Below are 14,960 nucleotides of genomic sequence, written 5' to 3'. Positions count from 1 at the left end.
ATGGTAGGCTTTTTAGGCAATTACATTTACTGTACATACCGTCAAGTAACACTTGTCTAATTGGATTATCGACTTTATACGCTAGCGCGCTTCATTGAAAATCTGCTACAGTCAACGCTTTTACATGCCGATGAAGCATAAAAAGATAAACATTCAATCATTTAATACAATTTGTTTCATAAAGAACCTGTTAGTTAAAATATAAACCCCCTCTTTTATAATGTACATGTTATCTATAACATATCCGGACAATGAATATCTTATATAATTAACATATCCACACAATACAAATAAGATCGCCGTTACAATTACCCCTGACAGTCAACATTGTCGTTTTTTCTCCCTGAGGGCTTATACCACTTGCATACTAATAAGGAGAAAACAATACGTCAAGATTTAAGTATATATGACTTGTTATATTCATTTAGCTCTCCACTATAGGGAACATCATAAAGGAAGAGGGAATCGACAATTTGTGCTGAGTCCTGGTTATATAAAAAAGAGTCATTACTTAGTCTGGACTAACATTGCACTACATCGCTTATCATTTCTGGAATAATGTGGAATTAAAAATCCAACACGATCGTTAATATATAAATATTTCCTTGAAAAAGAAAAAAAGCAACAGCATCATGCTATCGATTGGTTTGATTTTAGTTTCTCTTGTGAGTGTTTCTCATGGACAGTGGAGACAAGACATGTTTTCACAAGCCGAAAACAAACTTAGAAATATTGTACAAAATGGACAAATATTATTAGATTTTATTTATCAAGAGAGGCAAAAACATGGCGGAGGAAATATGACATCAGGATCCATGATGAGTCAAAATCTTGCATATTCTTCATTTATCAATGATGTTGAGGTGCGCCTTGCAGACATGGAGCAAGCTACAGGAGAACTGGTCAGAATAATGCGAACTTGCCCGGACGCACCCTTAGGTAAGTTCCCAATAAAACAAGGAATAGCAATATTGCATCGACTCAGATGACTTTGGTGTTCAACAGCAAATGAAAAAAAACCCCAAAAAACAAAACAAAACAAAACAAAACAAAACATAAAAAAGAAAACAAAAACAAAAACAAAACAAAAAACAAAAACAAAAAACATACATTGATATAACTGTGATTTACAATAGACCTATCAACCATAGCAATTATACTCTGAACACGTTTAATGCTTGTATGTTTACAACGGTATTCCATTAAAGGAAAATCACAACGTAATGAGAGGTACACATGTACTTTCAGACAATTATTCCAATATCAACAGTTCTTGTTTCCGACATTTACGTTCAGTGCATCATTTAGTTTCAGTAAAATTATGTTCACGACGTTTTTTCGTTGTATGCTGCATTGAGTGACTTGAAACTTCATGTTATACAAACAATTAATGGTGAACATATGACTTAAGAGAAATATAAGAATAAATGCGTTTTCATCTATAGACACATAATTTATCATATAATGGAACAACCAAACAATAAATGCTTCTTCATTGATCCTAGATAACAATCAATCATTCAACCCTTATAACATAGTAGTACCATTGGCTTGAAACGTTTGTAATGCCTTGTTACAAATGTCTGCTTTCTATTTTTTTTTCAAATCAATTTTCCTTTGGTGTATATTACTTATTTTTATTAACCGAGTTTATTAATTTTTCATAACATATTTCATTTTTATTTGTTCTTATTTATGCATTTTAGTATCATTTTATGTGCAAATACGAACAATGTCTATATTTTATTATTAATGACATAATTTAAGGATGTCACTCAATTTATGTCATATACAATAAATCAATACTCCGACAAACAGGATTTCTAATTTTTATTAAATGTGTGTCATAACAAAATAGCTGAATTTCTTTTTGTTTTCAATTATGTTGGATTTGTCTTCTATGATTAAATATCAAAACTTGAATTCGGATATTTATTCCGAGATGTGCCCATTAATACATTTCTGTGTTGATTAAAAAATAAACTTCACCATGTCGTTTCATTACGAATGCATGTCAGAATATTCTTAGAAATAATTTAATTATACGGACATATTAAAAACTGACATTAATTATACAGGACGACAAACAGGCTAGCATTAGCGCATTCTACAGCGTGAAATAAACGTAAGCATGTTCTGCACACATACAAAATACAAATAATAAGCATAGCATTTTAGCATTTATAGTAATATGTTTGTGTGTAACCTAAATAATTCTTTAACATGTAAAAACCTTAATTAAGATGTAGACATAAATCCGAAAGCACATTTTCTACCAATTCTTCACTTCATAAATAAATTGAAATATAGAGGTTCATTAAGCAATTAGACAGATTAAATTATTCACGAAACATAACATCGTGATGTGTTTCTTTAAACATGTACATGTATAATTACGAACATGTAGTGCCCACATGCCTCACAGTCATGCAATTACAAAGGCAGGTTGTTCTGATGTAAATAACGAGTCTTGTTTATCATTAATTTAAACATTATTTCCAAATGAAATGTCAAATATAAAACTTCAAGTCTCTAGTACATTGATGTTGGTAACACATGACAATTTGTTTTATAAATAGTCACCTCTAAACCGTAAGTCGTGACGAAATTAATTCAGTTAAAGTATGATCATGAAACATTGAAGAAGACTGTATATTATTATGAATTATTTCATTTGATACTATTATAGTAAGGCAATGAGTAAATAAGTACTTTGACTTTACTACTTTTGAAATCAGATTGTATTAATCCAATATATATAAAATAAGGAAGTAATACTAAAATGACAGTCATTGTAAGGAACTGGGACAAACATTAATTTGAAAATTCTATATTTGTGTGCGTTTCAATTGAAATTATAACTTATGTTCTAAAATAATGAGGGAAATCTCGTTTAATTCCCCGATTCTGATGGTACAAATTATCAAATTACACTGTCATAGTAGTAGGGTATTTCATACCGTGTTTCTCCCATTGCCTGATTCTTGCACAGTCTGACACTTACTGACATGATCATGCGGAAATCCTATACAAGCATTGATAAATGTCTTAGTTTAACACATGACACAGTTTTTCTAACAGATGTTCATTAGTACGTAAATGCTAATTTTTGTTTACTTACAAAAGAAAGCATGTGTTTTAGAACAACAGCTCATTGGTTTTTTGTAAATTTTGGGGCACGGGTTTTCCTGGCTTTAGACCATTATGGGCCATCCGATTTTATATAGGAGCCTATGGAAATATTCAGGATTTCAATGGGGTATTTGAAACAAAATATGGGCCCTTGCAAAAATTTCAATGCGCAGAAATCTCTTAATACTGTCATAAGGGAAAAGTAAACAGTTTATTTTGTGCCTTATCAAGGGGCCAAGCCAAATAAATGACCAGTTTAATTCTACCTGAACACATTTTCCCCTAAAATTGAAAAAAAGGCCCATCTCAGAATATTCCCTGTGGGGCGTTACACTTGTTCTTTTCAGGTTGGCATTTGCAACACATTTTATACTTTTTCTTCTCATGTCTTTGGGTTTTTAGTAGACAATGCCTCAAATAAAATTACCACAAATTATATTACAGTTCGAAATGGTAATTATTACCTTATGATCACACTAAATGGTAATTAAGATATACTTATCAGATTTTTATTGCTAAAAACAATTAGTCAATCACATAGAACAAACATTTGTGGTATTGTGTTTGTACGAGTTTTTTCTGTTATTAGTCATTGATACAACCATAAATTTATGAATTTCCCAATTCAACGCTGTAAACATGAATCGTTTTATAACCATGAGAAAATGATCAGAAAGGGTTAAACGGCTTTCCACCTGTGGTATGAGTGTTTCCTCGTCGTTGATTGAAAACCCATGGATGGCCTTTAGCTGACGTTTTTCATCCTGGTGGGGTTGTTGTCTCTTTTACATATTCACCATATCTATACTCGTTATATGTTAACTACAGTCTTCAAAAACCGGTAGGAGATTAAATATGTCAGTCAAAACCCCACTATAACCACCTACTTCAAATTTAGGAACAGTAACAGACAACATAATCTAGCCTTAGTTTGTCCTACGATAGTTACTGTTACGTGTTTGAGATTAAATTTATATAGAAAATCTAAGAAATGCAAGAAATTGATACTTTACAGAATTCTTTTTTTTTCTTTTTTCTTTGGTTAATTTATTTAACAGAAAAGACTATAGTTACGTAAAAATATAGCATGTAACAATAAAAAAAACTTTTGTACGGTCGGTTCTTCGCAGTGTCTGAATTTTATATAAATCGTTTCTTAAATTGCTGCTCTACCTTAACATCAGGCACAAGCTGATGATTAGTGATTCATGAATGTTTTAATCCCAAATACTAGTTATGTTTTGATTGGACGTTTTTCAGTACACTAGAGATACTAACACTTAAAATATGGTCACCTTCTACTAAAGAAAAAAGTACAAGGAACATTTCCCGCCAGAAATTTTACACTTTAATCAGTGAAAAGATATTGCACGATATATGCAAAATCAAGGAAACGAACATAGAAACATATGTAATAAATCTATTGGAATAGTTTCATTGATAATCGTGGGATGTGATGATAACCCATGCCTGGTTCTTAAAAACTCATTAGAGCAGGGATGTGAGGAGTACACGAATAAACAAAAGTTCGTGATTGGAATAATGAAACCATTCTCTACTATGCATGATAAAGTAAAACAAGAATTATACATTTATCAATCTAAATTAAGCAATTAATATTTTTCACAACAGTACACATACACAAATGTAATTTCTGAAATAGTGTAATTCTTTCGCACGAGTGGGCACTTTCTTATTGTTTTGGCAACTTAAATCCCGTGAGTATTTATCATGTCTAAAAAAAACTGAACAAACACATATCATGTATTCGAGTCTTACATTATTTAAAATAAGATTTCAAATTCTATCGCCAATAAACTTTTTTAGATCTTAGTCTCAATTATCTGGTTTGTAATTAAATGCAAAATTATAGATCATTATTGGATATCATAGTAAAATAATGTAATTTTATTTGCATCATTTAAGTGTCAGTCCCTGTAGAAATCAGACAGTAGGTGAAACATGGCATTAAAAAACCATCATTTTGACCATTTGCACCATCAGAATCAAGGAAAACAGAGACGATTTTCCATATCATACTGGACCACTGAGTTACAATTTCATAGAAATGCACTGAAATTGAGCATTTGAAAGACAGATAACTCTGTCAAAAACCTCATTTTTCTAACGTTCTATTAAGAAAGTTTTGAGTAAAGCCAGTGATGCAGAGATTAAATAGTATTATTTTCAAATTGAGAGAGTATCCTTGAGTGACATTCCATTGTCATATATGTGGGTTTATGACATGCACATTTCTGATTTTCCCCATTTTGTCTGATTCTTATTAACACTTACACATTAGTATCCATAAGAACAGAAAAGTGTAGTTAGACACAAAATCAACTATAATTTCGCTTAAACGAACAATTCTATGATAGCTTTTTGCCAAAAAGTTAGAATTGAAGACAAAAAGTTACTTATGTAATTACAGAGTTGTGTCCTGGTCCTGAATGATTTCTCATTAGTAATTATTATTTGTTATTGTTTTAAGATTGACGTCATAAGATAATGAATGATTATATCTCCACTGAAACATAATTTGTGCTCCTGTCCGTCTAACCGTCTCGGTGGTCTCAGGGTTCGTAGTGCTTTTTTCTGGAGTGGCGGGAGATTGTTGGGTCAATCAACAACCGAGTCAAACCAAAGACATTACATATGGAAATCACTGTCTTTCACGCTTAGCACGCGATACTTAAAGGATAGATTGACAAATGAATGTCTCGGAAGCAGAATAATGTGTCCGAGTGGGATGACATGATTACCTGCGGGCAACTGTGAGCTAACACAATTAAGATCTTGTTCAGTGTGTCAGACTAGTACAAAGCAGAGCTTGTTCGATTGGTCAATCGTTCTCGTCCTGAAATGCATAAAATATCTGCCACAGGACGTGAAGCAATAATCAATCAATCAATCATTCCTTGTCCTCCCGACCATTCTCTCGCACTGTTTTCGTAGTTTTCAATTCATTTGCATTGACAGAAACTTAGTTTACCTCATCGTTGGCTTAGCCGACAACAAATTCTCCTATGAAACTTTGGTTTGTATTTTGACCGTACACCTTAATTTAAGGTACGGGAATGTCACTAGGTGTCGTTGACATAAATATTTCTTGCTTTTACTGAGTACAACATTTTACATTATGCGTGGTTGAACTTGCCATCATAACTTTGTCGAAATCACGACTTTTATTTGAATTTAAGAGTAGTGGAATATTCTTTTATATAGTATGAACGCATTATTGTTCAGGGGGGTTTACAATATTCGTGAATTTCGTGTTCAAGCTAAACCACAGAATTTGATTCCCCCCCAAAAAGGATTATTTACTTTAAATTGTATACAAGATCATCAAAACCACTAATTCAAGAATCTACAAACTACAAACAACCTTTTTCCCTAACCACCAAAATTGATACCCACAAATATAAATATTTTCACGGTATTTTGTGATACATACTGTGTAATTTGTATAAGTAGTCGTCTTTATTATTAGTAAACTTAAACAGGGAAATTCAAATGTATTTTTTCTGACCAATGTCATCAGTGTGTAAAGGTAAAATCTTCTTAAAATAATATACCAAATGCTTAACGATAAAGAAAACGGCCTTTATTATACCTATGTATGTGTGTGTGTGTTGAATTACTTTTATTAAAAAAAGATTCCATGCGCCAATACCCTTAAACATAACATCGCTCTCAAGGTAATTAGTTATTTTTACATGTTTGTGTTGTTTTGGAGGACATACTAGGAACTTAAAATAGAACAACCCTTGACCAATCAAACTTTCATTAGGACTGTCATTAGTTCACCCATAGAAATTGAATATTCTTATCCATGCATTCCATTGACTTATTTGGGCTTGGTTTTAGATAAAACTTACCATGATACTTCGTTGAAATGGATGATTTAGCTCTAGTGTGAATAGTGTTAGATACGTGTCGTGGCAATTCAATAGTGTTTCTAGATTTTACTTGATTATACTCATTTGCAATATGCCTGGTGCCACTGGCGTGAGCAGAACATGCTTATCCTTTTTGGGGGTGTAACTCCAGCTTTGTTTTGGTTATATTCCTTATGATTTAATTTTTGTTTTCTTTATCTTTTGTTTTTATATGTATTTTTTTCTACTTTTTCCACTACATATTATATGTTGTTTGTCTCTGTTTCACGTGTTCACGTTTAGACCATGTTTTTGTATTTTTATGAATTGAATCATCCCCTGCTTACACTTCGATAGTTTTTGCCGAAAAAAAATCGAAACCCTAAAACACCTTAAACATTCCTAGTACTAAAAATTGTAGCTATATTACTGAAGCAGTTTGACATACTTTGAAAGAAATTATCGGTGCTGGTTTGACTTCTCGATAGTTTGGGTTATGAGTACTTCTTTTGTATACACTAGTGCACTTTAACTCTTGATCTTTAACTTTCCAAGTATTTTGTGAAAATGTTGTCGATGAGAGGTAACTGCTTGAATCACGTGTACAGAATTCGCAATTTTACGATTTTTATATATTTAGTAGTTTGTATTAGTAGCAATAACACGACATATACTATTTAATTCGTTATGCAAGTATAAAATGAACAATGTGTCATATACCTATTTAATGAATGAAAATTAACTAAGGGTAAAACGTAAAAGAAATTTTAGTTTTATTTTCATGTTAATTATACATTTCACGTTGTTAAATTAAATTCTTAGAACCGTGTGTCATGTGTTTAACCGCGATATTTAACCGTATAAAAATCTACAAATTTATTACTTTGACATTGTTGGAAATCATAAATAACCTATCATAAACAAGTAAATAATTTTAGATGACACAAATAATCTCATCATTGTCAGGTAATGGATATATCATTATTTCCTTATCAATTATAAATAAAATGCATCGTTGGTAAACTTCATACTACGACACTCCGTCACATTTGAATATAATATTACCATAAAAGATTAAAAGCCTTCTATATTTAAGGTTTAGTTCTCAAAGATCATTTTACCTACCTGAATAAATTCATGCATGTAATTGATTTTCATGGAAATGCATGTCACCATTGTCATTTTCATTAACTAATTTTATTTTTCTCAAAAGGAATGTACTGTCATTATTAAATAAATTGATCGATGACATACTTTATTTAGCAATTTTATTGCTAAGCCATTTCCAATAATCTAACACTATATATTTATTTTCTTTACCATTTATGTTTAAAACCGATTTAAAATGTAAAGGACAATAAGTAAATTTAAACACATCCCCAAACAATACTTAATAAAGCAGAATGTGAAATATATTTGCATTAGTTAGCATTATCGTAAAGTAAAAGAATAGACATCGGGATACGACAACAATGTAGCCTTGTAAATATGTTGCCCCAAATAATCAAGTCAATTAAAACATGCAAATAACTCCTTGAAAGTGTATGGTTGTATATTATTCTCCTGTTCAAAAAAATTCCAAATATTTAATTATTCACTAATATTGTGACCTTTGTATTTATCTTTCAGCTCCACCGTCACCAACAAATGTGATAGTAGAATCAACCACAACAGACAATGTTTCATCCATCGTTGTTAAGTGGGATCCACCATTTAATCCTCCAGAAAATATGCAATACAAAGTCTACTTCGTTCCTGTTGACATCAACGGAATGCAGACAGCAGGCGAAGTCGTCTTCAGAATATGTGACTCAACACAGACAATAGCCTCGATTACAGATCTATCGCCTCATTCGCGATATAGGATCCGCGTTGGCGCAGTCGCAGGATCAATTGCAGAAAGTACAAGCGTGCCACTGAATGTGAAAACACCAGATTTAAGTACGTACCCACCAAAATTGTTTTCATAGTATATAATTTCTTGGCGGATTAGCATTTATTGCGTAAAAGAGAATATATGTCTTGATAAATCTGTTTTAGAATATGGTTATTAAGAAATATTACTCAACTTGGCATTCTTTGAACCTTCATGTCTAGTTGTATTGTCATTAATTGCAACTATAACAAGAATTAAATGCTGCAAATATCAAGACTATGATATTTTGATTTAAATTAGTAAAATTTCTTCCTTCATTTGATTAAAATTAACAAAGGTATAGGGACATAACGCTATGAATATCAACTTTGTTGTTATAACATACAAGTTCTTCGTAACACAGTTTTTAAATATATTTATAAGGAAAAATAACAACACTTCGTTGCCTTAGTTCATAGTGATGATGTCATGATTGTGCCACAATTTTACGTCATTTATCAAAAACTGCTAAGATTGTAATTTTTTTTTCGGACATATTTACATCAAGAAAAGTATGTACACACCAAAGTGACAAAAAAGTACAAAATTTGACAGAATATCTGAATATAGCTAAACTTCAAGCAATTTTTCTGTCCTTTCAATGCAAGAATTATCAAAAGTCTTTTTTTTTTCTTATTTGTGATGCAGTCAAGTTTCTAAATTCACAAATAAATCATTCAACTCTTTATTTATTAATTTTCTGTAGAATTTTTGGCCAATAAGACTATCGCTCCTTCTCTTTACTATACAATCATTATATTGAAATGAAAAAAAGCATGCGAGAGAGTTTAGACCTATATTTTGACCTTTGAGTACTCCGAGTACGGTTTTACCTACTGACCATTGATTAGCCTAAAAATTCATATAAATTAGCCAAGCAAGATATTCGATAGTAAATCAATTTATGAGAAACCTTTTAGAATAATCATGATGACTTGTTTTTTTCCCTATCAATGTACTGATATTTGTGTGTATTATCACCATTAGCACTTACTGAGAATATTATTCGAATGTGAAAAATATCCTTAATGGAGTTTAACGAATGGTTAATTATGGACTGTTAATGTTTGTAAGCAATCATACAAATAACGACAAAAAAGTAGTTTTTAAAATTGGTTGGTGTGTTGTTTATTTTAACTATTTTTGATGTTTTCATTATTTTGATTACAGTTCCTTCTCGAGTGCAGAATGTTATGGTCAAGAGTTCTACACCAAATACCATCACACTAATGTGGAACCCACCATCAACCATGGGAGATCTCGTCTCATATGAGATTTACTATGAAGAAAATCCAATCAACAAGATGCACGTGACAGTTTCCCCGCCAGAGAACACGTTCACAATTAAGGACCTTTCTGAAGGAACTACCTATAAGTTTGAAGTTTCTGCAAAATCTGACAATGGTGAAGGGATAAGAAGTTTACCAATTGAAGGCGCTACTCAGAGATTCAGTAAATATTCTTCATACTCTTTTAAAAGATATTGTGTATTCATTGTAACATAGGTGCACATTATTAAATAATACTTTTTAAATATTTTGTTTTAGTAAAAAAAATATCGAATGCACGAATGACTTTTTAAAGCGAGAAAGTTTTCCTGAGACTTCTTATGGATGATTAATCTAAATATTCACTTTTTGCAAGATTTGATGAAAACAAATTAATAGATTTTGCTATCTGAAGTTATGAAAAAAGTATAGTTATCAAAAACGATCCAGACATAAAGTTTTATTGGTGGTCATTTGGAATATCGTGTTCAAGTGGATAATATTGTTTATTAAAAAGCTTAAATTGATAATAAAAAAAAAAAAAAAGGTCGAATTCTCTTCAAAGTATTTTTCCCTTTCAGTACCACGTGCCCCACAAAGTTTCACTGGAGTTGCACTTAATAAGACAGCAGTGAAAGTTACATGGACCCCACCACCCCCACAACCAGGGGATGGAATCATCCGTGGTTACCTTATCAACTACACTGACGTAAGATACACAGATGTGTCAGAACACAGAGTTGGTGCCGATGTATTTGAAACTGTCATTACCAAACTGACTCCAGCCCAAGTATACTACTTCAGAGCATTTGCATTCACCAAAAAATCTGTTGGCAGAGGAGGCCCAGTTATTGCCCTCGAAACCCTGGCTGATGGTAAATCAAGTTCAAATATACAAATAAAGTGTTTATTTATTATATATATATATATATATAGGTCTGAAAAATTCCCAACGCGGGACTCGAACTCGTACCGTTGTGACATCTATGGCAACACCGCCTGCACTAAGTCCAGCGCCCTAGACCACTCGGCCAGCTAGGCTATATAAAAAATATAGCTTTCGCTGGCCGGTCATTCCTCCTCGTAGGATTAATCTAGGGCCGTAACTTAGCACACGATGTATGGTAGTACGGGACAGTTCATTTTAGATGTTATTATGTAGGATAAAGGATCAAATTAATGATGCATGTCACAACATATCAATATTATATTTGATCCGATGGAGCAGTGTAGCGAATAGAGTCGTACCATTCTGAGACGTTTGTATAATGTTGATTTGTTGTGACATCAATCCCATGTAAGCATTTAAGTTACTTGGACTGATTTGATTCTGTTTTGAATGAATGCTTGATAGGCTTTGTTGAAATTGAATATGATACAATCGTATCTCTGATTTCCTTAGTTTTACCTCCTTAAAATAAACATCAGGTATAACATTTCGACTTACAGAAATACTAGCACAGAGACAGTATACCTCCCGCAAAGAAAGTGTTTGGTAATATAGAAAATTCACCCTCTTGACTGTCCACATCTTTCGTAATTCCAATTCCTCCGAAACCGCTCATGAGATTCTGATTAAATTTCATAGGAATAGAAGGGATCATATGTACGTTCAGATATGACTTTCTTATTTATGACGAGGGTATTTTCTTGTTGAGTATCCAACGGTAAGCAAAACAAAAATTGATACAATAATTGAGGTAAAGCTTTATATTAACATAAATATTCCTTTGTTCATATCAGCAATTTTGTAGTAATAGTATTATGAACTTTAAAAATAACAAAACAATGAATTCATTTTAAACGTTGAAAATCAAAACTGCTAAGATATTTTTTAATGATCAATCAGCCTACTTGAAATCTACTTAACTTCTTTTATTTTAGCACCATCTGAACCAAGACAGTTGCAGATCATGATCATCAGAGAGGAACCACCAAAAATAGGACTTACGTGGTTACCTCCTCTTCACACTTATGGAAACCTGCTCAACTACACTCTGATATGGGGTGTTCAAAATGGCGCCAACAGGACTGAATACATTAGTCCAACTCGTTTGGAATGGACGTCAGACTTCTTAGGTAAGCACAATTTAAGTATCTGAAATCGATGAACTTCTATATCATTGAGTACATAATATATTCCGTTGAATTTTCCACATAACTTGCTGCACATTAAATAGTATATTGTCTTAATTCTTTTCGAATAATGCATTTGTTTACATTTTTGATATCAAAATTTCTGATAATTTTTTCATCAATCCTAGTCTGTATAACGGCCGTATTTTTTATTGAGATCATTAGAACTATTTGTGTCAAAAGCAAAAATCATATTTTTGTTAAAAACATTTCTCAGTGATCACGGTCCCAATATACTCTTATGTTATGAACTTCCTTTCTCCAAAAGCGTAAATTAACAATTGATTCTTATATTACAGATGATGACACTACTCATGTGTTCCGATTGGCTGCAGTTAACAAGGTGGGACTTGGCGATGCAGCAATTACCACTTACAGAACGCCGAAGAAGGGTATACGTTTTGATTATTCATTAACAACAATATATTATGTCTTTCCTGGTTGATTGTTCATTAAAATAATTTTGTCTAGTACGTAAACTTATACATTTGTATCAAAATATCTTTGAAGACTTTTAAACATTAACTGCAACTGCTTTTTGCCGCAACTTTAAAAGGTCAAAATTTAAACAAAAAAACTTTATGTGTTTTCTCAGAAGTATGAAAATAAAGTATTATCAATAAGAAAATGAGTTCAAGTGAAATATGTCGAGAGATGTTAATTGCTGATGCTGTGAAGCTGTAAAGTCACCTCAATTGTATAAAACTGACCTTTAACCTGATGTTTTGTAGTACCTATCATACCACCAAATGTCAAGGTCAAGAGAGTTACCTTTGAAAACAATGGAACCACAATATTGAATGTCACTTGGGACAACCCAGTAGTTGCTGTCGATGGTTTCAGAATTCTGTACAGGAAATTCCAACTTGTGTATAGTGGAAGATGGGAACTTGTTGAAGTGTTTGAATCAAACAAAAAATTTGTCCGAATCAATCTTGTAGAACCTGACTATCCATACATTGTTGTTGTTCGAGGAATACCGAAAGGACAAATATTCAACCAATACAATATGGGCGGAGGTCAGCACATGAGTCGTCCGAACAGTCATATTGCACAGTCGTTTGGTGGTGCATCCCCGCCTATTTAGTCATGTAATGTAACTGTAATAGTGACTACGTTGTTAAATAGATATTACTGGATAAAAGAGGAGAAGTTTTTTTTAAGAAAACAATCATTTTTACAAACATGATTTTTTTTTTTACTTTCTACAACATTTAAGAACAGGCTAAGTTGTGTGAACAACTTACGATAAATGAAGTAAATGTGCATTGAAGTAACATGTAACATTTAATACGAAAAAGTAAACGAAAAGTCATTAGTGTTGACTTTAAAACATAGATCTTGACTGTGATCTAGCAAGAACCAATTGAATATGATGTAAATTATGTTTTAACGGTATATTCTGCATATAAAACATAAAGTTATGCCTTCTAGACTTGGAAAACTATATGTTCTTTTTTGTTTTAAACTAAATTTGAATAAATAAAGCGTTCTTTACAAATTAAAGTCTTGAACTACTTTTAAATAAATTACACCATACGTACATGGATGCGACACTTTTCATGATTTTAACTTATTGTTTTGCATTAAATCTAGAGTTTTTATGTTCTTTATGTATATCCATGTTTTCATGTTTTAATAAATAGTGATCTTTATGATTTGTCAGTTATGTACTTTTCCGTCTAAGAATCAGGCAAAATGTGTATAAGGTGTGGCACATGACAGAAAAAAAAACATTGAGATTTTATTGCATTAATCAAGTATTTATGCCCGATAACCTCCAGAAATAATCATCAAAATGTTTGTAAAATTTGCCTTTTAAAGATATTGATAGGTCAAATTTAGATGCAATGCACTATGGAAAAATGGCCGAAAAATGTTCCCGCACTTTTTATATAAGCAGTCAAAAAATATCTACGTCACAGATACTTCAGGATAAATTTTAATGACTTTCCAGTTGTTTTCTAGATGTATTGAATATAATTGAGGGAAAAAACACCAAATTGAGAAATATGATATGCCACCCATTGCCTGATTTTTACACAGAATGGTACTTAAAAACAGAAACGTGAGAACGACCTGTCTTCATCTACCACCCAAAACGTATAAAATATATAATACAATTATATAGCACCACAAACTATATAACAAGGACTACCACTATAAGGAAATAATGCATCGGTGATCAACACACTTGAAAAGTAAACCAGAAAGCCTTTAATACCATATTTAGGTAAACATCAGTTGGCTTTAAATACTTCGTGCAAAAACACATAAAAACCAAAATCACCATACAAGAAAAAAAAAGGAACGTATCCAAAAAATAAAATAACAAAAGAAAAAAACAAACAAGAGCAAAAACAAAAAAAGGCAAAAAAAAAAAAAAAAGAAAAAAAAAAGCGATAAATACAAACACACACAAAGCCAACGAAATATTACCATTGAATTTAAACTTACTGGTTTGTCATTAAAGAGACAAGAACATCCATATCTTCAGCTGTGCAAGTTATCCTTATCTCACCCATAAAGAGTTCCTGAACGATCATATCGTACTAATATCGAACATGTGTTTAAAAGTTCTAAAAAAAAAAACAACAAACAAACAAACAAACAGCCATTTTTTTCATGTAA

At 31.8% G+C, this 14,960-nt stretch overlaps 1 protein-coding gene across 1 annotated transcript; it reads left to right on the top strand.

Moving 5' to 3' along the window:
- The first annotated feature begins 434 nt into the window (after nt 1-434).
- On the top strand, nt 435-13,984 carry LOC148599719 (fibronectin type III domain-containing protein 2-like). The gene is made up of 7 exons (XM_088558602.1): nt 435-939; nt 8,640-8,951; nt 10,096-10,377; nt 10,775-11,068; nt 12,078-12,272; nt 12,629-12,721; nt 13,061-13,984. The coding sequence occupies exons 1-7, from the start codon at nt 633-635 to the stop codon at nt 13,414-13,416; spliced, it is 1,839 nt and encodes a 612-aa protein (XP_088414728.1). The 5' UTR covers nt 435-632; the 3' UTR covers nt 13,417-13,984.
- Nucleotides 13,985-14,960: the final 976 nt, after the last annotated feature.

The sequence above is a fragment of the Perna viridis genome, chromosome 13, assembly GCF_037379345.1.
Source record: "Perna viridis isolate PV_CMFRI_1.1 ecotype Kerala chromosome 13, ASM3737934v1, whole genome shotgun sequence".
Lineage (NCBI taxonomy): Eukaryota > Metazoa > Mollusca > Bivalvia > Mytilida > Mytilidae > Perna > Perna viridis.
Note: the sequence above shows the minus strand (reverse complement) of the source record. Positions and strands in the feature narration are given on the sequence as shown.

What these genes read in the sequence shown, in the direction of transcription:
- LOC148599719 (XM_088558602.1), top strand. Translation starts at nt 633, where the DNA reads ATGCTATCGATTGGTTTGATTTTAGTTTCTCTTGTGAGTGTTTCTCAT. An exon ending in TGTGAAAACACCAGATTTAA is followed by an intron (nt 8,952 to 10,095) that starts GTACGTACCCAC and finishes TTTTGATTACAG; the next exon opens with TTCCTTCTCGAGTGCAGAAT. An exon ending in ATGGACGTCAGACTTCTTAG is followed by an intron (nt 12,273 to 12,628) that starts GTAAGCACAATT and finishes CTTATATTACAG; the next exon opens with ATGATGACACTACTCATGTG.